This window comes from Hemitrygon akajei, unplaced genomic scaffold (assembly GCF_048418815.1).
Source record: "Hemitrygon akajei unplaced genomic scaffold, sHemAka1.3 Scf000099, whole genome shotgun sequence".
Lineage (NCBI taxonomy): Eukaryota > Metazoa > Chordata > Chondrichthyes > Myliobatiformes > Dasyatidae > Hemitrygon > Hemitrygon akajei.
In genome coordinates, this window is record NW_027331985.1 from 47,957 (window position 1) to 73,961 (window position 26,005).

The window sequence follows — 26,005 nt, forward strand, 5'->3', positions numbered from 1 at the left end:
CCTCTGAGGGAAGTTGGGGGTGTTTCTGAAGTATCTCCTGTGGCCGGAGTCTAATGTATCGCTAAGAGGTAGGAGGAGACCACTCAGCCCATCGGTTAATGCCGACTCCCCGGGGAGGGTGGGAACCCGACAGAAGGAGGAAGAAGAGGGAATTAACTGAGAGGATAAATATGGTGTGAGGGGTTAGAGAGGATGGAGTCTGAGTGGTTGTTTGCCCCGGTGGGGGATCAAGGAGCAGGATGGGGGAAGGAGCCCAATAACAGTGGGGAAGGGACCTGAGGGACTCGTCAATGGAAATGACTGAGCCCACGGTGGTGGAGAGCAGAGTTATTCACCACTTTGGGGGCAAACTCTGGCAGACTGTATTTTCATATTGTTACTGACACAGGATTGTATAATTGCTGTTCTGTGTGCTATCTGAATGTACTTGCCTGTGATGCTGCCACAAGTCAGTGTTTCTCTGTACCTGTACCTTCCCATACTTTTACACTTGGCAATAAATTCAACAGGACCTGAGAAATCTCAGTGAGATTTGATTAGTAATGACCATCTTGGCACCTCGTTGGGTAAAATGTAAAGAACATAGAATATAAAAATCTACAGCACGTTAGACACCCTTTTGCCCATAATGCTGTGCTGATCATGTAACCTACTCTAGAGATTGACTAAAATTTCCTCGCAGCATAGCCCTTTATTTTTATAAGCTCCATGAATTTATCTGAGTCTCTTAATAGACCCCATTGTATCCACCTCTATCACCGTCGGTGCCAGTGCATTCCACGCACCCGCCACACTCTCTGTGGAAAATTTACCCCTGACGTCCCACTTGTACCTACTTCCAAGCACCTTAATACTATGCTCCCTCTTCTTTATCAGTTCAATCCTGGGGAAAAAGCCTCTGGCTGTCAACACAACCAATGCCTCTCATCTTATACACCTCTGTCAGGTCACCTCTCATCGTCCATCGCTTCAAGGAGAAAAGGCCAAGTTCACTCAACCTATTCTCATCAGGCACGCTCCCCAATCCAGACAACATCTTTGTAAATCTCCTCTGCACTGTCTCTATAGCATCCATATCGTTTCCTGTAGTGAGGTGACCAGAACTGAACACTGTACTCCCAAGTGGAATCTAATCATGGTCTTATATATCTGTAACATTACCTCACGCTCTTGAACTCAGTCCCATGGTTGATGAATGCCAACACACCATATGCTTTCTTAACAACACTGTCAACGTGGGCAGCAGCTTTGAGTGTTCTATCGACACAGACCCCAAGATCTCACTGATCCTCCACATTGCCAAGAGCCTTACCATTAATATTATACTGTCTTAAGATTTGACCTACTGAAATGAATAACTTCACACTCATCAGTATTGAACTGCATCTGCCACTTCTCTGCCCAGCTCTGCATCCTATGTTGTTGCACTGTGTCACGGGTAAACCTAGTTTGTAACGGGGGTCCAGAATAGACTCTATGAACACACAGACAGTTACACCCAGAAACACACAGTTTCAGACACTGAATGAGCTTTGGTGCACCCACATGAAGGTGGGTTTTTGGAGGATCGATTCGGGGAAATCGATCAGTGGCTAACAGTGTGAAAATGTGCGACCGGTGAGGAATTATTTGTGTGTCCATCCTTGCCTGTGTGATAATTCCACCACTGAAGAACGGTCGTATGTGCTATGGTCATAGTCGGTGATTACAACAGGATTTTGGAAGACAACGAGAAGATCGACGGCATCAGCTCACCTCTTGTCTCCCTCTCCCTGCCCCACTCCCCTCTCCCCCTCTCCCTCCAATGTTACTCAACCAACCACCTCGAACTGAATTGAATTATCTTCATCATTGTAAGACTGTACCCATTTACCCCTTAGGTTTCAAGGAGCCTAGTTTTGTTCCTATTTACTTACTTACGCACGCGCACGCACGCACACACACACACGCACACACACACACACACACACACACACACACACACACACACTAACCTGTTTGATATATTTGCTTTTATAGTACTGTATTGCATAGTTACTAATAAACACTATTAGATAGATAGATAGATAGATACTTTATTCATCCCCATGGGGAAATTCAACCTTTTTTCCAATGTCCCATACACCTGTTGTAGCAAAACTAATTACATACAATACTTAACTCAGTAAAAAATATGATATGCATCTAAATCACTATCTCAAAAAGCATTAATAATAGCTTTTAAAAAGTTCTTAAGTCTTAAGACTGGCAGTCCAGTCTAGCTTCTCGTCTAACTGTACTCCCAGATACTTGTAGGTCTTAACCTGCTCCACACATTCTCCATTAATGATCACTGGCTCCATATGAGGCCTATTAGTTTGGAGCAATACCAGACTCCAATGTGTTTTCCATTTCTGCTGGTTCTTTGACCCGGTCACATCTGACAACTTTGCAGACGATCTGCAACATTCCCAACTTTTGTGTCATCAGCAAACTTACTAACCCATTCCTTCAACTTCCTCATCCAGGTCATTTGCAAGAATTCACAAAGAGAAGAGGGTCCCAGAACAGATCCCAACGGAACGCTATTAGTCACTATCATCCATGCAGAATACAAAACATCTACAACTGCACTTTTCCTTCTATGGGCATGCCAGTTCTGGATCCATGAAGCAATGTCTCCTTGGGTCCCATCCCTCTTTATTTTCTGAATGAGCTTTCCATGGGGAACCTTAGCTAACCTCTTAATGAAATACATATGCAGTAGTTCCACTGCTCTACCTTCATCAATGTTTTGTTACATCCTCAAAGAATTCAATCAGGTTCATAAGGCATGACCTGCCCTCGGCAAAGCCATGCTGACTATCCCTAATCAGACCATGTCACTCCAAATGCTCATAAAGCCTGCCTCTCAGGATCTTCTCCAAAACTTGTCCACAATTGAAGTAAGACTCACCGGTCTATAATTTCCTGGTGATCTTTACTCCCTTTCTTCAACAAGGGAACAATGTTTGCAACCTTCCAATCCTCTGGTACTTCTCCAGTCCTTATTGATGATACAAAGATCATTGCCAGAGGCTCATCAATCTCCTCCCTCGCTTCCCAGAGTAGCCTAGGGTATACCTCATCCAGTCCTGGCAAGTTATTGAACTCAATGACTTTCAAAAGCTCCAGCACATCCTCTTTGTTAAAATCGATGCACTCAAGCATTTCAATCCGCTGTAAGTCATCCCCACAACTTCCAAGGTTCTTTTCACTTGTGAATAATGAAGCAAAGTATTCATTAAGTACATTAGAATATTTTAAATGATCAGCAGATTGAGAAACATCTGTTGAGAATGTAGCGGTGAGTTCTAATCAAACTAAGTTGCTGTTGCTGGTGACCCCACGGATTTGTTATATTTGCATGGCATCCCCTCAGCTCCAGTGATGATTGTTACAAATGTCGGTGATATCTATTCGATCCTTTATTAGCAGTCAGCAAACGTACAAACTTGAAGCGATGAAACTGAAGTGTACCCAAGTGTAAGTTCAGCATGTTTGAGAGGATAATAACAAATGATATGACATCCGACAGTCCCCAGTTGTGTACCGCATGGAATAAAGCATAGATATGTACAGTTGGCCCTCCATATCCACGAATTCCGCATGCGCGAATTCAACCAACCACGAATCGCGAAAACCCGGAGGTGCTCTTTCAGCACTTGTTGTTCCAGCATGTACAGACATATTTTTCTTGTCATTATTGCCTAAACAATGCAATATAACAACTATTTTACATAGCATTTAAATTGTATTAGGGAGGAAGTGCGTGGGTTATCGTGGATCGGGATCGAAAAAAATCTGAAGTCCTCTTACTAAGTAAGTCAGAACAGGTACATCCGGTATTACTTAGCGTCAGTTAGTCAAACGTTTGTCTTAGTATATAGTATATATTTTACATTTCTATGCATATAAAATGCTTAAGAACGTATGTTTCGGCGCCAGGCTTTCCTGAGTTGGATCCAGTGACAGACCACTCCCGAGTGCACTATCCACCTGTACAGGCGGAAAAATATCAGAATCTACAAATAGTTTGATGTGGAGGATCAAAAACCCAAAACCCCAAAACCCAACAATTAAACCACTGTGTTGTTAGTAACAATTATGGCTTTCATCGGGGCAGAGCCTTTCTCACTTTATCCTTTAAAATTGTTCTGATCGTTGACTGACGTAGCCTAAAGTTCCAATGACCGATGGCATTTCACCTCTTTCTGATCGCTTTATTACTTCCACCTTATTTTCAATCGTTATCGTGATTATTTTCATGAACGGACACATTGCGGATTCAAAGCTGCACCAGGTCCTAAAGTCTACCGCATTAGACAGGTTAAATAAAGTCTGGGGTTCCACTGGGTCCTGAAGACCACCGTAATTAGACATGATAAATAAGGGACTTGAGGTTTCCGGTGACATCATCGTCGAGAATGGCAACTTAAGTCAGTCGCTCCTCCGGAAACACGCGTATTAAGCCCCATTAACCCGTCAAATATAATATTTTTCTAAAAATATTTGAACTGAAAAGAGGGGCAAGAATGGGGAGAAGAAATGGAAATAAAGAAAGCGACGCTACGGAGCCTGCGTCCGAGAGGAGTGCAGCAATCGGCTCTCCAAGCTGACCGCGTGCTAGCGAGGTGGCTGCCCGGCCTCTTTCAGATGAGGCGGCGAATATCTTCAAAATCCTGAAAGAAATAATGGAGGTCCAGAAAGATATAAAGCAGCAGTTCTGTGATATTAAGGCAGAGCTCACCAGCGTTAATCAAAAAATAGCGGTGGCAAAGACTCGCATTGAGAAGGTGGAAGATCGCGTTCGAAACGTGGAACGGATACTGAGTAAGACAATAAAAATATTACATCACCAAGAAGGTAAACTGCTTGATCTGGAGGGAAGACCACGGCGGAAAAATATCAGAATCTACAATGTTCCCGAAGGACTGAAGGGCCTGTCTATGACGGAGTTTGTCGGAAAGTTACTGCGGCACGGGCTGGATCTTCCCTCGGCTATGGAGCTGGAAGTCCAAAGAGCCCACCGTGCGCTCGTCCCAAAACCAACCCAGGATAGAAAGCTACGCTCAATTATAATTAAATTCCTTCAGTACAGCACCAAGGCGGAGATTCTACGAAGGGCCTGGGGTAAAAAGAGAGTGTTTTTAGAGGATCAGTTAATATATCGCGACCAAGATTCCCCCCCCCCCCCCCCCGCGGTCCTCCAGAAACGCAAAGAATACTCTGAGTAAAGGGAGTATTAAAGCTAAGTAAGATTAGATTTCAAACTCCGTACCCTGCTAAACTTTGAGTGTTTTATGACAACGAGACGTGGTTGTACCAGACAGTGGAAGAGGCGACTACAGACATGAAGGCCAGAGGGTAGCCCGTCAGCATGACCAAAACGAAAGAAAGCCTGGCTGAGGAATTATCCCGCTCCGCTTGGGAAATAGTGCGAGAAACGAGAAGGCAGGAGACAGGAGGAGGCCGAGAGAAACATATCAGAAAGAGACCGGGCGTTTCCCAAAGACAGTCCTCACCCCTTCAGAAGAGCCATAAGGTTTGGCTAACTTTAAAAATGTTGAGAGGCAAAACCCGTAACTGGGTTACTTACCAGCAAAGATAGAGAGGTCCGTTGAAGTCTGATGGTACTATTTGTAACAGTATTTATTAGTAAAAATACACAAAAATAATATCAATGCAAACATACAGATAATATACGTCGTCAATACTAAACCTAAAAGTACGGGTATAATAATAATCAATAAGAAATAAGCTCTATCATTGTCTAGGGGATAATGAATTTTCTGATGGAAATATACAGTTCGCTGCAGTTCACACAAGCTGCCGTCGTTTGGTTGTCGCTGTGTTGCAATTGTTGGAGAGAGAGAGAGAGAGAGAGAGAGAATGGGAACATTTATCGTTACGGGTTTTGCCAACCTTCCTTTATGATTTCGATCCGTCAGGTGTCTCGTTGTCATGGCCGTTCAAGTGTGACCTCTCCTTTAGCTAAACCGTTCTTCCGTGGTGAGCCCGCCACCCAGGCAAGGGAGGACGCATACGAGCTCCCACCAGCTTTCGCTATAAAATGCTGTCACTGGATTTCTAGCGTTTCTCCTGGTGCGTCTAAAGGGACGTACCCCAGACCCCTCTTTTATCCTTACTCTTGGGGTTTCAGATGTCAATCAGGTTGGGATGATGCAATCCCTCAACCAGACCACTCTGGTTGTCCCCTGAGGGGTTTCAATGAATAGTACAGTACTCAATACACAATTCCTTCTCCAAGAGACAATGGCAGTAATCAGTGTTTCCGTTCTGCTTATGTCAGGAGACATTCCACCTGGTTGTGTATTCTGTGTGTCGCTCTCCCCGATTTCCTGGCATGCTGTGTATCTCTCTCATTTCCTGGGTCTCAGACACAAAATAATAGCGATCTTGCGATTCTCAAAAAGGACGGGGCGACTTTGTACCCTTCAGCGCCGCAGAGTTGTTCCACCTTCGTAACACCCCCATCCTTGTAAGGATTTTTGCCACAGGTAAAAATTAACTAATACAGAGTCTGACAGAATTTCAGAATCTAACACAATACAAAAATTTTTTTTTTTCTACTACAGAGTAATACAGTTATACATTCAATTCAGCATTTAAACAGTTAGCGATTACATTGTCACTTCCTTTAATATCTTAATACCTTGTACCTTAAAAAAATTCCTGTAACATCAGACTCCAATTTAATAACCACTTATTTTTATTCTTTTCCTTCAGCAAAACAAAACTAAAGAGTTGTGATCTTAGCTTACGTGTATATTTCAAAGGTTCATGCAAATACTAATCTTTATTTTACTTTCAAACTTAACAGTCAATCTTCCATGGTGTTGTCTTTATTATTTACATCGAAATCCCTTAAAACCGGATCCTGTTATTTAAAGTGGCATCCCGTCAACCCTTGCCCCTTTTCCAGTTAACTCCCACATGGTTAGCTTGCGTACCAGTGTGGAATAGGCTTTTGCATGCTCCTTTCATAGGAGTTATTTTATCAACAATGTTTTCCAAACGTAGCCCATTTTCTGAACATCCATGCAATTCTTTATTTTTATGCAAGTCATTAGTTTTATCTTCAGGACCCTACATTCTATTAGTTGTCAGTTTAATATCTGCAAGCGATCCCTCTTTGTCCAAACAACATTTCAAATTCTGCCTCTTCATAGCACACCCTTGAATAACATTTGCGCGTGGGGCACCTTTACATTCCAAATCAAACTGTAATTTATTCGCAGGCACCGTGTTAACAAGCCATTGTTCCTTCAACCTGGTTACTGCTTCTGACACCAATCCAGACTTTAAATTTTCTTCATTCAATTTAGGAACTACACTTTTCCCTTTCCCTTCAATAATAATATCCACATCACCACCTTTTATCTCCTCACTAACTTTTAACACACCTTCGAACACAAACAACTGTGAATTCTCACTTCCCACTAGTACCAAGGTTAACCCTTGCTTCACTGAAACATGTCCATCTGACCCACAAGGACTGCATTCTTTTTTAACTGAATCAAATACCTCAGACTTTTCCTGAGTTTCATTACTAGGTTCAGTACCACATGTATCCACATATTGAACACACTCAAACGGGACATCTGCCTCTTCCAGGCTTTCAATACTCGTCCCCTTTTCAAATTCTAAGTTCCTCTGATCCTCCCAGTTACTCTCTGGGCAACTCCCTTCCGGAGTAAACTCAACCCTGCGGGCTGAAACAGCCTCATCTGCCAACCCAGCAGACTCTTTCAAGGTAATGGCATCCTTTTCATCTAGGACTGCCCTCATTTCATTATCGGGAACACCTTTAAAATTTTCAACTTCTTCAAACAGTTCTGTCAAGCCAGACAGATCATCCATGTCCAACCCTGGACCTTCTAACAGCCTTATCTGTTTCTAATTTTTACTCCGTGGCTCTATAAATTTCCTCCTGGCTAAGGGTAGGTCTACCTCCTGTCCTTTACTCTCTTTCACCTGCCTATTCTCCGTTTTACCACCCTCTAACCCCTCTTGGTACAGTGTCGCTAAAAACGTCTCAGCCAAATCGATACTGGCCTGATTTAAACTGGTCTCTTTCTCAGCTGCCTTTTCCGACATGCAGCGAGTGGTCGCGCATGCGGGATAGATCTTGAAACCTAGGGGCGGGACCTCAACGCCTACAGGTTTGCTCGTCAGCTCTATTGCGGACCAAACCCCACCCCCGGCTAAATCGTTACCCAGAAGGACGTCCACGTCAGTTCTCGGATATACTGATCGCACCCCTATTTCAACTGGTCTAGATACCAGATCACAATTTATAATGATCCTATGCAAAGGCACAGCTTCTGTCCCTTTTCCTATTCCTCTCAAAGCTACCTCTCCCATCTCAGGACCAAAATCTAGTACCTTACCGAGAATCAATGACTGATCAGCTCCAGTATCTCTCCAGATCCGCACTGGAACTGCTGTTTCTCTCTCTTTCACCGACACGGTCCCTTCTGAAATAAATTTCTCACGCCCCTCTCGTATTCTATCTACCTGGGGTTTTCTCGTCGATTTACTGATCAACGCAATACATCCTGTAGGGTCTGCTGCTTTCCCTTTTCCTGTCTCCTTCCTCGGAGCAAAGCACTTAGATGCAATATGACCCACCTTTCCACAATTAAAACAGGTCAAACCAGGAACCCTCCTGCCGTCTTGCCTTTCGTCCTCCTTATTTTTACCACTAACTCCCGGGCTTTCTCTACCGTTCCCACGGTCTTTCTGGTAACTCCTATTCAAGGAAAACTTTGTCTTGTGGGTTAGGGCATATTCATCTGCGAACCTAGCAAATTCGGATATGGATTTATTCGGCTTCTCGTTCAAATACATCCAGATATCATCCGAAACACAACTTTAAATTCCTCAATCAGAATTAACTCCCTTAAACGCTGAAAATCCTCTTCCACCATTTCTGCTGCACAGCAACGATCCAAGAGCACACCCTTCTCATAGGCAATCTCTGCATATGTCTGATTCCACACTTTCTTTAAGTTTCTGATCTTTTGTCTATAGGCCTCAGGTACCAATTCATAGGCCCTAAGATTGGCCTCTTTTACTTCCTCATAATTCTCAGACTCCTTCTGCTCCATAGACAACGCCGCATATGCCCGTTGTGCCTTCCCTTTTAACACACTTTGTAACAACACCACCCACTGATCTCTGGGCCACTTCTGACTCACTGCCACCTTTTCAAAATGCAAGAAATAACTATCAACATCTGTCTCCTCGAACGGAGGTACTAATCTAAATTCCGTACTAACATTAAATCTCTCCTCTCGGTCTGGCCCTTGAGCTCTTCGCTCTTGCCTTAACTTCTCCATGTCCATCTCATGTTGCCTCTGTTTCTCCGTCTTCCTCTCCTTTTCAGCTGTTTCCAGCTGTTTTAACTTAATTTCATGCTCCCTCTGCTTTTCAGCTCTTTCTTTCTCCTTTTCAGCTGCTTCCAGCTCTTTTAATCTAATTTCATGCTCCCTCTTCCTCTGTTCCGTGTCCCGCCTCAATTTCTCCAACTTTAACTGAGCCGTCCCACTAGCTGGTACCTTTTCAGGGATATTTTCCAATACCTCAGCCGAAAACACATTCCTCACAATATAATACTGAGTTATGGCCCTCCGCACCTCTCGGTTTTTCATTGACAACCTCACCTCTGCGAGATTTAGTCCTTTCACAATATTTATCAAGTCCGACTTTGTGGCAGCTTCTAGCGCCTCCAGAGTCAGACTTTTTATAAATTCGTCTACGTCCATCTTTGCTGGTGTCCCGTCTGGTACCCGTGCAACCAGATCCAAGTTTTGACCTAAAAGCTCGATTTACTGGCCCTCCAATTTGGTATCAAATCTCGAGACGAGGCCATTGAAGTCTGATGATACTATTTTTAACAGTATTTATTAGTAAAAATACACAAAAATAATATCAATGCAAATATACAGATAATATACATCGTCAATACTAAACCTAAAAGTACGGGTATAATAATAATCAATAAGAAATAAGCTCTATCATTGTCTAGGGGATAATGAATTTTCCGATGGAAATATACAGTTCGCTGCAGTTCACACAAGCTGCCGTCGTTTGGTTGTCGCTGTGTTGCAATTGTTGGAGAGAGAGAGAGAGAGAGATAGAATGGGAACATTTATCGCTACGGGTTTTGCCAACCTTCCTTAATGATTTCGATCCGTCAGGTGTCTCGTTGTCCTGGCCGTTCAAGTGTGACCTCTCCTTTAGCTAAACCGTTCTTCCGTGGTGAGCCCGCCACCCAGGCAAGGGAGGACGCACACGAGCTCCCACCGGCTTTCGCTATAAAACGCTGTCACTGGATTTCTAGCGTTTCTCCTGGTGTGTCTAAGGGGTGTTCCCCAGACCCCTCTGTTATCCTTACTCTTGGGGTCTCAGATGTCAATCAGGTTGGGATGATGCAATCCCTCAACCAGACCACTCTGGTTGTCCCCTGAGGGGTTTCAATGAATAGTACAGTACTCAATACACAATTCCTTCTCCAAGAGAAGGTTCCGTTCCGCTTATGTCAGGAGACATTCCACCTGGTTGTGTATTCTGTGTCTCTCTCTCCCATTTCCTGGCATGCTGTGTATCTCTCTCATTTCCTGGGTCTCAGACACGAAATAATAGCGATCTTGCAATTCTCAAAAAGGAGGGGGCGACTTTGTACCCTTCGGCCCCTCAGAGTTGCTCCACCTTCGTAACAATATATAAATATATATCTATGTGTGTCTGTGTGTATAGGAGGAGTACACAGGGAAATCTTTTCTGTGTAATGGATTTGTTCACTGACTTTTATGAATACTCCAATGGGGGCCCTCAACTCACAAATAGGAGTGGTTATCCCCCACAGCTAGACATTTCCTCCAGCTCAACACAGTCATTTACCAGAGACCTCAGCCTTGGAATCACACGTTCGTTGCCATTTTTGTTATTATTTGAGTTTTTTGGTTCTAATTTGTTCAGGGTTTGATCGATTAAATTTTATTCTAATTTCAATGATACATTGACTGATAAATACAGATGGTTAAGGACAAGGTAAAATTCATTTCTTTTAATGTAAATGGGCTATTAAATCCAATCAAATGTAAGAGAATTTTATCCAAAATGAAAAAAAGAACAAGCCCATGTAGTGTATTTACAGGAAACTCATTTAAGTGATAATGAGCATAAAAAACTAAAGGGAATGGGCTTCATTAATCTGTTTTCTCCTCATATAGATCAAGACGTAGGAGAGGAGTTGTTATTCTTATCTCAAGTAAGCTAAATTTTGGAAAAAAATATTCGATGTGGGAGATAAAGAAGGCAGGTATATTCTGGTAAGGGGGAATATAGACGGCAATTCAGTTACTCTATTGAATATATACGCACCCCCGGGAAGTGATACTGGTTTCTTTCAGAAAATTACTGATATTATGGTAACGGAAACAGAAGGTCTCCTGATATGTTCGGGAGACTTAAATTTACAATTACAACCAAACTTAGACTCTTCCAATAGAAAAACCTCTGAAACAAAATCTTTACATATGAAAGTTAATGCACTTTTTGAGGATGTTGGTTTAGTTGATATATGGAGGGACCTTTTCCCTGACAGAAATGATTACACTCATTATTCTGCTCCACATTCTGTATATACAAGCATATTTCATAACATTTGGAAAAGGCAAAGACAAAATAAACACCTGTGGAATTGGGACAATAGATGTAAGTGACCATGCACCTATATATTTATCTGTTGATTTTGACCTACAACCAAAGAATACTATTTGGAAACTAAATTCAAGTCTACTCAATGATCTGTATTTTAAGGAACAAATTAAAAAAGAAATTGGTCTCTACTTAGAATTTAATGATAATGGAGAGATTTCACCTCCCATTTTATGGGATATTCTGAAGGTGGTCTTAAGAGGGAAAATTATAGCGATATCTTCATATAAAAAAAATAAGGAATAAAACATTATAGGAATTCCAAAATATGCTGAAGGAACTAGAGAAAAAACACAAATTGAATTTGGCACAAGATACATTAGGGGAAATTAAAAGAATTAGGAATTAAATTAATTTGGCTACGCAAGAAATCAAGGAAAACTTAATGTTTCTGAAGCAGAGATATTATGAAAGTGGATTGAAATCTATGAAAATACTGGCGTGGAAACTGAAAAAAAAGATAGCAGAAAATACAATTCATAGAATTAGGGCCCCAAGAACGAAAATGATAAAAAAAATAAGCTAAGTGAAATTCAAGAACCTTTTGAAGTGTTTTACAAAACGCTATATTCCAAAGTTCGAGGGGGCAGCATAACCCAAATTGACACCTTCTTGAATTCTCTAGAGTTACCAACTTTATGCAAAGAACAAAATAGAAGGATGACTGCTGACATAACTGAAGTTGAATTAAAAGCTGCAATGGCTTAAATTAAGCAAGTAAATTAAATGATCAGATGGGTATACGGCAGAGTGGTACAAAGAATTTAAAAATGAGTTAATTTGTGTTTTACTCCCCACACTGAACTGGGCTCTAAAAAAGGCACAAATGCCACCCAGTTGGAAGGAAGCGATGATCTCAGCTATACCAAAAGAAGGCAAGGATAAAATGGAATGCGGGTCATTTAGACCAATATCCGTTCTTAATGTAGATTATAGGATATTTACCTCCATCATGGCCAAATGATTAGAGGAGTTTCTACCCATACTGATATGTAACGATCAGACAGGTTTTATATGACAACGCCAGACACAAGACAATATACGAAGGGCACTTCACATCATGGATCATATACAAAAAAAATCAAAGCAATAGTGATAAGTGTGGATGCTGAAAAATCTTTTGATTTGGTTAATTGGAATTTTCTTACAGAGTTTTACATAGATTTGGTTTCCAAGACACAATTATTAAAACTATACAGACACTATATGACAATCCTACTGCTAGGATTAAAATCAATGGATATTTATCAAATAGTCGTACCCTAGAAAGGGGCACGAGACAGGGTTGTGCATGGACCACTACTCTTCGTGTTATAACCTGGAACCATTAGCTCAATACAGCAGATAAAATGAAGATATCTGGGGAATTACTATTAAAGGGACAGAGCATAAATTGGCTTGTTATGTGGATGACATTTTGATCTATCTAGGGCAACCAACATACTCTTTACCTAAATTGATGCAATCCCTTGAACAATCTGGTCAATTATCAGGATACAAGATCAACCCAATTACCTTCATATTACTATAGCCCACCAAGAGAAATTGAAAGTCGATACCCCTGGGCATGGCACACAGAGTCTTTCAAATATTTGGACATCATTATGCCAAAAGATTTGGCAAAATTATCAGAATGTAATTATCAGCCTCTATATAAAAAAATTAAGGAAGATTTTGCAAGATGGAACCTGATTCCTTTTTTCAGTCTCAGTTCAAGGATTGAGTCTATTAAAATGAATATACTGCCCAGACTGTTATATCTCTCTCAGACCCGACCAATAGAGATTAATCAAAATCAATTCAATGAATGAAACAAGATGTTATCAAGGTATATTTGGCAGGGTAAAAGGCCTAGAGTTCATCTCAAAACTTTGCAATTAGCAAAGGAAAAAGGGGGATGGGGCTTGCCTTCTCTTAGAGATTATTATTTTTCAGCACAGTTGAGAGCTGTGATATGTTGGTGCAACCCATCATATGACGCTTAATGGAAAAACATTGAGGAGCAGGTACTTCCCATCCCCATACAAGCAATTCTGGCTGATAACAACCTGCAAAGGTACATAAATACTATTGATAACCTATGGGTAAAATTGACTCTTAAAATATGGAAAACCGCTATAAAAGAATATAATCTAGAGGGAGATATTGCAATTCATAAATGGTGTGCATATAACTCGGATTTTACACCAAATAAATTGGATGCTAGATTTAAGGACTGGACAGCTAAAGGAATAACAGTTCTTTGCAACATAATGAAAGAAGGAACACTTCAGTTTTGAAATGCTTAAAGAGAAACACTTATTAGAAAAACAAGATTTTTAATCGGTATTTACAGATGCGACAATATGTTAATAAAATGCTTAAAAATGTAACCAAGGCAAGTACATGCTTGATAGAGCTATTTAGAAAAGCATATAATTCAGATAATTGTAGTAGAATCATTTCAAGCATGTATAAGGGGTTGTCAAATCTTAAAACACATTCGACTTCATACATTAAAACAAAATGGGAGAAGCAAGGAGGGATAATTATATCTGAGGACGAATGGACAACAATATGGAGATATCAATGGAAGTGTACCAATTCACAGAAATGGAGGGAGTTTGGATGGAAAAACTTGGTAAGATATTTTATTACACCCTCTCAGAAATCCCATTATGATAGTAACCTCCCTGTTTGCTGGAGAAATTGTGGAAATCAAAATGCAAATCATTATCATAGTTTTTGGGACTGCCCTGTTATCAAAAACTATTGGAGGGGGATACACAATGCCCTACAAGACATCTTTAAATGTGAAGTACCCTTAGAGAGTAAGACCATATATTTTGGATATAAACCTGAAGAATGTTTGAAAAGAGATAAATATGTAATGAATATACTGTTGGTGGCTGGGAAAAAGACTCTGTCAAGGAAATGGTTATCACAGGAGAGCCCAGCTTTAAATACATGGATGTAAATTACAGTGGACATTTACAAAATGGAGAAGATAACAGCATCTGTTAATCAGAAGCTGGAACAATTTGATTCATACTGGGAAAAATGGTTTAACTACATAATGCCTCATAGGCCTGATTTTATTCTCACAAATCAATGAATCTGTTGTAAAAAAAAATCACTCCCTACTTGTACATAGTTCTTTCCTTTTGCTTTTTTTTCCTTTCCACTCTTTTCTATAAGTGTATACCCCAGACAAATACTTTGTGGAGATTTGCGATATATATGATTATATGATAAATATGTACAATGTCTGAAAAACATCTTATGGAAATGTTTGTTTGATGAACTTCAATATAAAAATAAATCACAAAAACATAAATAAGGGACCTGCGCATCACTGATTTTTCGTATCCGCGGGGGGGTCCCGGAACCAATCCCCCGTGGATAAGGAGGGCCGACTGTAACTGATTCCCTTTCTATTTACCACACCCCCACTGATGTGACTTGTTACCATAAAAAGCATCATAAATACACAATGCAGAATACAATGCAGATAGAGAACATATACATGGCTCCTACAACTCAGGCTCAGCTCCGACACAGGGTCTTCCACCTGAAATATTCTCATACTGACTGTCTTGTTGAATAATTTCAGCATTTTGTTTTACTTATGTCAAAATTTCTTTTCCCAACTAGCTGTTTTGGGTGTATGGCGGGTCTACATTGTGCTTAACAAGGTGCCATGTAACTACCTGATAATAGCCAGCTGATATGTTCAAAGAAGTCTTGACTGAGTTTAGGTGATAATAATGGTCTTAAAGTCCAGCTGGAGAAAATGTTGTGGTTCAGGACAAGATGTTATGATACTATTGGTGCCATTGCGTTGTTCGGGAAGTCAGAGTGATTCTTTTTTTTTATTGATTTTTTTAATGCATTTTCTACAACACTACAAATAAAAAAAGAACCCAAACCAAAATAAAAAATTAATACAGTGCAAAATAAACATACAATAATAATATAATACAAAAAAGATAATTGAGAAAGCACCCAAATTGAAGTCATGTAAAGTTAGTATCCTCCCCAAGCCCCACAACAAAAAAAAAACTCCAGACCAACCACAACAAAATATAGAGAATATAAATCAGGACATTCAAACCCCCAAAACTGTAAATACACTTGAAAACAGAAGATAATAATGCCTGCTACCAAAAAAAAAGAGCTGAAAGTAAGGGACTGAAAAAAAAAACCTTAATTAAGAGGAAAGTTATGAAAGTACTCAATAAAAGTTCCCCAGACCTTATGAAACTTTATATCCAAATTAAGAATTGAATAATGGATTTTTTCAAGGTCTAAACAGGACATAATATCATTAAGCCATTGAGCATGCGTGGGTGGGGCAACATCTCTCCATCTAAGGAGGATTAGACGTCTGGCCAGGAGAGAAGCAAAAGATAATATTCGACACTTAGTCAAACTCAAACATATATCTGTCTCACCCAAAAAACCAAACAGAGCAATTAAAGGGTTAGGTTCTAAGTGGTGATTCAGAATACAGGATAAAGTTATAAAAACAACTTTCCAAAATTTCTCTAAACTAGGACAGGACCGGTACATATGAATAAGAGAAGCCTCGCCCCTTTTGCATTTATCACAAAGAGGATTAATATTAGGGTAAAATTGAGATAATTTAGATATGGGCTCTATGAACAATCTTAAACTGTAAAAGGCAATGACAAGCACAAAGAGAGGTTGAATTAACCGATTTGAGAATCGAGTCCCAAATCTCATCAGATAAAGAGATATTTAAAACATGCTCCCAAGCCATTCTAATTTTATCCACAGGGGCACGCCGTAACAAAGCTAATTTATCACGAATAAATGATATTAACCCAGTGGATTAATAGAAAGAAAGAAATCCATAACATTTTTCTTGTGCATTTCAGGGAAGTTAGGAATTAAAGGATTGATAAAGTGTCTAATTTGGAGATATCTAAAAAAATGGGCATTAGGCAGATTGAATTTAGCAGAGAGCTGTTGAAAGTATGCGAAGCGATTATCGATAAAAAGATCTTCAAAATGTCTAATGCCCTTCCTATACCAATCATAAAATGTTGAATCATACATAGTAGGTAGAAAAAGATAATTATGTAAGATAGGACTAGAAAGGGAAAAACCATAAAATTTCCTAAACTGGGCCCATATTCGCAAAGTGTGTCTGACAAGAGGATTATCAATTAGTCTAGACAAACTACTAGGGAGTGCAGAACCAAGAAGTGCAGAAATAGATAGATCCTTAGTGGAATTCAGCTCCATTGCTACCCAATTAGGGCACTCGGGTTGGCTATGACAAAAAAGACCAAAAGGTAGTGCAACGTATGTTAGCTGCCCAGTAATATAAGCGAAAGTTAGGTAAGGCCATGCCACCCTCTTTTTTTAGATTTTTGAAGATAAGCTTTAGTAATTCTAGAACACTTATTCTTCCACAGATATGACAAAATAATAGTCTAAGGAATCAAAAAAGGTTTTCGGAATAAAAATTGGAATAGATTGAAATAAATATTAAAATTTAGGGAGAACATACATTTTAATAACATTAATACGACCTACCAAGGACATAGAGGTGACCATTGTGACAGACTTTGTTTTGTAGTATATAAAAGATTGACAAAATTTTCACGAAAAAGATCTTTAAACTTCCTTGTAACTGTAATCCCAAGGTAAGTAAATTGATTATGAACTACTTTAAAGGGGAGGTCACTAAATGCTAATTCTTGTGCTTCTTTATTAATTGGGAAAAGTTCACTCTTATGTAAATTAAGTTTATAGCCAGAAAACTGGCTAAATTGATCAAGAAGTGAAAACATTGGAGGTAAGGATGTGGACGGATTTGAAAGAAAAAGTAATAGATCATCAGCATAAAGAGAAACTTTATGCTCAACACCCCCCTCCAGATCCCGGTTAGTTTCAGGACAGCTTCAGAATGCTATCGCCAGAGGTTCTATAGCCAAATCAAAGAGAAAGGGACTTAAACGGCATCCTTGACGGGTGCCACGTTTGAGGTTAAGTAACTGGGATTGCTGAAAATTAGTCAAAACAGAGGCAGTAGGACACAGATACTGCAATTTAATCCAAGAGATAAAACTTTTACCAAAGTAAAATTTTTCTAAAACTGCAAAGAGGTAGTTCCACTCTATATGATCAAATGCTTTCTCCGCATCGAGAAATAACGCATTCAGGAATCCCAGTTGAAGGTGAATATAAAATGTTAAATAAACACAGAATGTTAAAAAAGATGGTTTTTAATAAAATCAGTTTGATCATCAGAAATAATAGAGGGATAACAGTTACTAATCTATGAGCCAAAACTTGGCCATGATTTTAACATCAATATTAAGCAAAGAAATCGGCCTGTACGAGGAACACTCTGTTGGGTCTTTACCCTTTTTTAATAAAAGAATAATTGATGCCTCATTAAAAGAGGGTGGCAATCTACCATAATTAAACAAGTCAGATAGTACTGAGAGTAACTGAGGAGAAAGGAGTGAATAGAATAATTTATAAAATTCTATGGGGAACACATCAGGTCCAGGAGATTTTCCTGAAGAGAATGCAGAAATTGCAGAAGATATTTCTTCTGATGATATAGGCTCAATAAGTTTTGCTTTAAAATCAGATGAAAGTGAAGGAATATTCAGATTATTTAAGAAAAGATCAACAGAAATATTCTCATTCAGAGATTCAGAGGAATAAAGCCAAGAGTAAAATTTTTTAAATACGTCATTCATTTCTAAGTGATCCGATGTAAAAATCCCCATTCTCCTTCCGGATCTTTGTAATATGTTGTTTAGCTTTAGAATGCCTCAGCTGATTAGCTAGAAATTTACCAGATTTGTCACCATGAATATAAAAGCGACTCTTACTTTCAAGAAGTTGGCGTTCAACAGGTTGAGTAGACAGAAGGTCAAATTTAGTTTGAAGTTCTACACGCTTCTTGTATAATTCAGGATTATTAGTTTGAGCATACAATTGATCTAATTCTTTAATCTGATTAATTAGGTCTAATCGATCTATACGGGACTTTCTATTAAGATTTGCTGTATAAGAGATTATTTGACCCCTCAAATATGCTTTCATGGCATCCCAGACAATCTGGGATGACATTTCAGATGATGTATTAGTTTAAAAATAAAAAGTTATCTGATCCTTAATAACTTTTAGAAAATCATCATCCGATAATAAAGTTGAGTTGAAACGCCAGTGTTTATTCCTCTGAGGGAGACCAGGAAAGTTTAAAGACAAAGTAATTGGGGCATGATCAGAAATCAGTATACTCTGATAATCACAAGAATAGACAAATGAAATAAGTTGATTATCAAGTAAAAAATAGTCAATTCTAGCAAAGGTATGGTGATCATGTGAAAAAAATGAATAATCTCTCTCAGTAGGATGAAGGAAACGCCATATAGCTGAGATACCATAATTAGAAAGAAAAGAGTGAATAGCTAAAGCAGATTTAGTAGGTATTCTAGTAACAGAGGACGACCGATCCAAATTAGGATCTAACCAACAATTAGTCGCCACCCAGTATAAGAGAATATGAATTTAAATCTGGTAGTGCGGAGAAAAAACGTTAAAAAATTAACATCATCAAAATTGGGAGCATACAGGTTTGCTAGTACAACTTTAGTATTAAAGAATTTACCAGAAACAATAATAAAACGGCCATTTGTATCAGATATCTTATAATGGAGTTCAAAAGGAATATTTGAATTAATAAGGATGGAAACCCCCCCCCCCCCCAGCTTTGGCGGCAAGGATGAATGAAAATGTTGACCCACCCACTTTGACAAAAGCCGAGAATTATCAGAACTACGAATATGTTTCTTGAAGGAAAGCAATGTCAGCTTTGAGTTGTTTAATATGAGAGAAGACCTACCTTCCTTTTAACAGGATGATTCAATCGCTTTACATTCCAGCTCACATATTTAAGTGTATTAACCGTTATCAATTGTTAGTGCATAGAAGGTAGTAGGCATATAAAATAATCAAACAATACTTTAACAGTCTGGGAGCAAAAATGTAAACATAAATCAGTAGAATCAGGACAGAGACATGTCCTGAATTATAAGGGAAAACAAAAAAAACAGTGAGTAGTGTTGGAACTGGAGAACCTACCCCATCCTCGCAACCCAAAACTAGATGGCTACCCAAAAAAGCAGCAAGCTCTACAAAAAATATTAACCCAAAAATGACTTCCAGTTCCGTATCATTAACAAAGGTTCTGTATATGTAATATAGCAAATAATAGCTAATTTATGCATTAGAGAGCAAAATTACAAATATAGGAACAACTTCATCAGAAAAGTTATAAAACTTATTACAAAAAAAATCAGAAAAGAAAACTAACCTACCCGCGAGAAACTATGAAAAATTTAAAGAAAAAAATTTTTTTATAGGGGGGAAGGGGGTAATTATAAATTTAAAGAGAGTACTTATCAGCCGTTTACAAAAAAAAACAAATCTTATACTATAAATCAACCAACAGGGAGGCCTTCAATAAAAAACTCCAAGTCTCCAAAACAAATTAAGATCAATTGTAGTTCTCTATAGATAAAGTTATACAGAAGTAAAATAAATTACACAGGTAAAATCTAAAAGTCCGCAGGGAAACATTAAACTTAAATCATCTATTTAGGGAAAATGCACCAATTCCAATGAAAAAAAAATAACTAGAGCCCCTAGAATCTCAATAGTTAATGTCTGAATTATTCAAGTAAAGTCTGAGTTCGGAAAAAAAGAACTTTACTTCGAAAAGTACTTATCAGCCATTTTAGAAGGTCAGAGCGGTTCCAAAGAAGGCAAGATGGCTGGAAGATTTCCAACAAACAACTCAGCCTCCTTCACAGATTTAAACCACTTATATTCACCAGTAGTAAGCGTAATTCGAAGATCGGCTGGGTTACGAAGAGAAGGTCTGAGTCCACGATCAAAAAGTACTTTCATTACGCCTTTAAACTCAGCACGCATCTTCAGAACCTGGGGGGCATAATCTTCCACAAAACGAATATTTGTGTTTTGAAAAGCAAAAGTACCTCTGCGGCGTGCCTCCATAATCAGACGGTTTTTCACCTGGTATCGATGAAAACATAAAATAACTGGCCGTGGACAGGAACCCAAAATTGCACGAGGAACATAAATCCTGTGAGCCCTTTCTAGCTCAGGTGGAGTCGGAAGAAATTCTTTCCCGAAAATCTCACAGAGAAAAGAAGAGAAAAATTCAACGGAAGAACCCTTTTCGGTGGCCTCCGGCAAACCGAGAATTCGCAGATTGCAGCGCCTGCTCCGATTTTCAAGATCCACCATTTTGGAAGTAAGTTTACTGTTCTTCTCCGCTAGGTTGGAGCAGAAAGTTTCGAGATGTTGAACACGGCGTTCTAAATCTTCAGAGGTTAGGTCGATGCGAGATAAATGTTCAGCATGGTTATCCACTCTGGCATTAATCTGATCCAATTTGGAATCAAGCTGGTTGATAGAAGGTCTAAATTCAGTTTTAATATCCATTAAAATATCTTGTCGATGTTGTTCCAAAATAGCGAGAATCTCAGCCGACAGAGCCATGGAAGTTTTTTTTCCCGATTTTAGTACCTTTTGTAGCCATTATGAGATAGATGTACTCGCAGGCAGATAAAAGAGAACTAATAAAATAACAAACTAAGGTTTTGAAAGGGAGACATATAGTGCAAAGATAGGAATTATAACGGAGGAAATGTTTGAAGCGACTAAACAATCGCCTTCTTACCGGAAGTCTCAGAGTGATTCTATATAGACTCAAACCATTTATTCCCAATGCCAGGGGATATTAAACTGAAAGGAGATGGTGGGAATCTGGTGAGGCTGAGAAATATGTATAATTAAGTGACAAGAGGAATAGATGTTCCATTGGTCAGTAGAGATGTTTCAGCCCGCACTGGTGTAACAGTTGTCCATAGTGCCACAAAACAGCGTAGGAGGGCCAAAGCGGGGGTGCTGTCTGCTCAATCTGCCCAGCCATTCCATTGACACATCACTCCCAGTCCAGGGCACAAGATTGGTTCCTAAAAGGGAATTGCCTGCAATACAGTGAGTAGATACTCTGGAGAATCCTGGCCCAGTGTATGATCCATGGAGAGAGCAGAAATGGACATTGTGTGACTGTGGGTGGATGGGCAAAGGCGGACCAGGACATGTCAAGGCTTCAGTGGATAGGCCAAGATGTTTGGAAGTGCTTGCCTCAGTTTAAAAACAAAACAGTGTTCTCCTTTATACCCCAATTGATGTTTGAAACTCCTGTTAATTTTATTTGTTACAGAGCAGCAAAAACTGATCAAACCTGTCCTCAAAATGGGTCAAGGTTCGAGCCGTGGAGGAGCTCCAGAGACGTCAACATCGGGAAAGGACACGGGTATGTTGACGAATTATTTTAATTTATAAATACTCTGCGGATTCTGCGTCTGGGTTTTACTCAACATTGGCAATTCACAAAATATTTGTGAAAACTGAGCAGAGAGGTGGTGATGGGCAGTACCAGGACAGTTATGGTGATGGGTTACTATATTCCCAGGAGTAAGCAGAGACTTTTGCAAACAGAGATATATTCGCGGAGACAAGAAATAGCAGCCCTCAACAGTTGGAACACTCCAACCCGAGCCTGGCCCACACTGGAGTCACGTTGGCTTTCCCCACACCGGAATATGATGTTATGTGTGCACTTCATAACGTCACACTGGCGCTGAGACTGCTGAGCTTTACCACCTAAGGGTGAGAGATGGTGAAGAGATGACAGGTAAACTGACTCACTGTGATGCTTGCCTGATGTGGGAGGTCAGGGACAATGATGGTGCAGCCGGCTGCTACAACTGTGTCCAGGTTCAGCTCCTGAAGGACCATGTTGGGGTACTGGAGAGGCAACTGGATGACCTCAGGTTCATCCAGGAAAATGAGAGTTTTCTGGACAGGACCTACAGCAAGATCGTCACACCGAAGATACCAGAGCAGAGAAGGGGGGCGACGATGAGGAAGGGATGGATGCTTGGAGTACAGGAGACCCCAGGTGATGTGCCTCTTGAAAGCAGGTTCACCCTCTTGGAAGCTGTAGAGACAGATGACACTGCCCGTCTTAGAGGCGGACAGGTCTGCGAGTCAAAAATTGGCACTGAAGCGAAGCCGAAGAGACGGACAACAAGCAGAGCCGTGGTAGTAGGGGATTCCATAGTGAGAGGTACAGAAAGGGGTTTCTGCTGCAACAGCCGGGATTTAAGGATGGTGTGTTGCGTCCCTGGAGCTAGGATCCAGGACATCACGGGCCGATTGCAGGGAATCCTCAAGGGTGAAAGTGAACAGCCAGATGTGGTAGTGCATGTCGGCACAAATGACATCGGGAAGCAGAGGAAAGAAATTCTGTAGCGTGACTTCAGAGAACTCAGAAGAAGGCTGAAAAGCAGGACCTCCAGGGAGGTTATCTCCGGTTTGCTTCCAGTTCCTCGTGCTGCTGAGGGCAGGAACGGAGAGATATGGGATCTCAATGTGTGGCTGAGAGCTGGTGCGGTAAGCAGGGTTTTAGATTCTTAGACCACTGGGATCTGTTTTGGGGTAAGGATGAATTGTACAAAAGGGACGTGTTGCACTTTTAACAGGCAGGGGACCAGCATTTTCGCAGGCAGGTTTGCCACTGCTACACGGTTGTGTTTGAACTAATAAATGGTGGGCCGTGGAGGAGACGAACTGGAAATATAAGGATGGAGTCAAAGGGAAAGACAGAATAAGAAAAGTAAAGAAAGACAACAGATTTAAAGGGGCAGAAAGCTCAAGAAGGGATCGTATGAGGAAAGCTCAGTATGGCCAAGTGCACTAGGGACTGATGTGAGAAGATAGGGGGGTAATGGATTGAAAGTATTATATGTGAATGCACAAAGTATAAGAAATGAAGTGGATGAGCTTGAAGCTCAGTTGGAATTTGCTAAGTATGATGTTGTAGGAATAACAGACATAGCTGCAAAATGACCAGCGCTGGGAAATGAATATTCAAGATTATATGTCCTATCGAAAGGGCAGACAGGTGGATAGAGGGGGTGGGGTGGCTTTGCTGGTGAGGAATGAAATTCAATCCCTTGCGAGGCGTGACATAGAATCAAGAGATGTAGCGTCAATATGGATAGAACAGAGGAATTGTAAGGACAAAAAGACTCTAATGGGAGTTATCTACAGGTCCCCAAATAGAAACCTAGATATAGGTTGCAAGTTGAATCAAGAGTTAAAATTAGCATGTTGCAAAGGTAATACTACGGTTGTAATAGGGGATTTCAACATGCAGGTAGACTGGGAAAATCAGGTTGGTATTGCATCCCAAGAAAGGGAGTTTGTGGAGTTCCTCCAATATGGATTCATAGAGCAGCTTGTACTGGAGCCTACCAGGGAGAAGGGAATTCTGGATCTAGTATTGTGTAATGAACTGGATTTGATAAGGGAACTCGAGGTAAAGGAACCATTAGGAGGCAGTGACCATAATATGATGTTTTAATCTACAATTTGAGAGGGAGAACTGAAATTCGGAAGTGTCAGTATTGCAATTCAACAAATGGGACTATGGAACCATGAGGGAGGCGCTAGCCAAAGTTGACTGGAAGGATACCCTCGCAGAGATGAAAGTGGAACAACAACGGCAGGTATTTCTGGGAATAATAAAGAAGGTGCAGGATCAGTTCATTCCAAAGAGGAAGAAATATTCTAAGGGGAGTAGGGGCGACCATGGCTGACAAGGGAAGTCAAGGACAGCATAAAAATAAAGGAGAGGAAGTTAAACATAGCAAAGATGAGTGGGAAGACTGACGATTGGGAAACTTTTAAAGAGCAACCAAAGATTACTAAAACGGCAATACGGGGAGAAAAGATAAGGGACGAAGGTAAGTTAGCCAAGAATATAAATGAGGATAGTAAAAGCTTCATTAGGTGTGTGAAGGGGGGAAAAATATTTAAGAACAAACTTGGGCCCTTCAAGGCAGAAACGGGTGAATTTATTGTGGGGAACAATGAAATGACAGACGAGTTGAACAGGTGCTTTTGATCTGTCTTCACTAGGGAGAACACAGACAATCTCCCAGATGTAATAGTGGCCAGAGGACCTAGGGTAACGGAGGAACTGAAGAAAATTCACATTAGGCAGAAAATGGTGTTGGTAGACTGATGGGATTGAAGGCTAATAAATTTCCAGGGCCTGATGGTCTGCATCCCAGGGTAGTTACGGAGGTGGCACTAGAAATTGTGGACGCAATGGTAATCATTTTCCAATGTTCTATAGATTCAGGATCAGTTCCTGAGGATAGCTAATATCCCAATTTTAAGAAAGGAGGGAGAGAGAAAACAGGGAATTATAGACCAGTTCGCTTGACATCAGTGGTGGCGGTGATGCTGGAGTCAATTATAAAAGATGAAATAACGGTACATTTGTATAGAAGTAACAGGATTGGTCCGAATCAGCATGGATTTACGAAGGGGAAATCATGCTTGACTAATCTTCTGGAATTTTTTGAGAATGTAACTATGAAAATGGACAAGAGAGAGCCAGTGGATGTAGTGTAGCTGGACTTTCAGAAAGCCTTTGATAAATTCCAACATAGGAGATTAGTGGGTAAAATTAGAGCATATGGTATTGGGGGTAGGGTACTGAGATAAATAGAAAATTGGTTGGCAGACAGGCAACAAAGAGTAGGGATTAACGGGTCCTTTTCAGAATGGCAGACAGTGATTAGTGGGGTACCGAAAGGCTCGGTGCTGGGACCGGCTATTTACAATATACATTAATGATTTTGATGAAGGGATTAAAAGTAACATTAGCAAATTTGCAGATGACACAAAGCTGGGTGGCAGTGTGAAATATGAGGAGGATGTTAGGAGAATGCAGGGTGATTTGGGCAGGTTGGGTGAGTGGGCAGATGCAGTTTAATGTGGATAAATGTGAGGTTATCCACTTTGGTGGCAAGAACAGGAAGGCAGATAACTGTCTGAATGCTTTCAAATTAGGAAAAGGGGAAGTACAACGGGATCTAGGTGTCCTTGTTCATCAGTCACTGAAAGTAAACATGCAGGTACAGCAGGCAGTGAAGAAAGCTAATGGCATGTTGGCCTTCTTAACAAAGGGAGCTGAGTATAGGAGTAAAGAGGTCCTTCTGCAGTTGTACAGGGCCCTCGTGAGACCACACCTAGAATATTGTGTTCAGCTTTGGTCTCCAAATTTGAGGAAGGGCATTCTTGCTATTGAGGGAGTGCA

General features: G+C 40.3%; 1 protein-coding gene across 3 annotated transcripts in view; it reads left to right on the top strand.

The window, feature by feature from the left end:
- LOC140723060 (NACHT, LRR and PYD domains-containing protein 3-like) overlaps positions 1-26,005 on the top strand; it is a 133,325-nt gene that overhangs the window by 35,964 nt on the left and 71,356 nt on the right. For all 3 annotated transcript variants that reach the window (XM_073037678.1, XM_073037680.1, XM_073037679.1), the window contains exon 3: positions 22,052-22,144. In XM_073037678.1, the coding sequence (XP_072893779.1) occupies positions 22,084-22,144 (61 nt within the window). In that variant the 5' untranslated portion in view covers positions 22,052-22,083. The remainder of the gene's footprint in view (positions 1-22,051; positions 22,145-26,005) is intronic.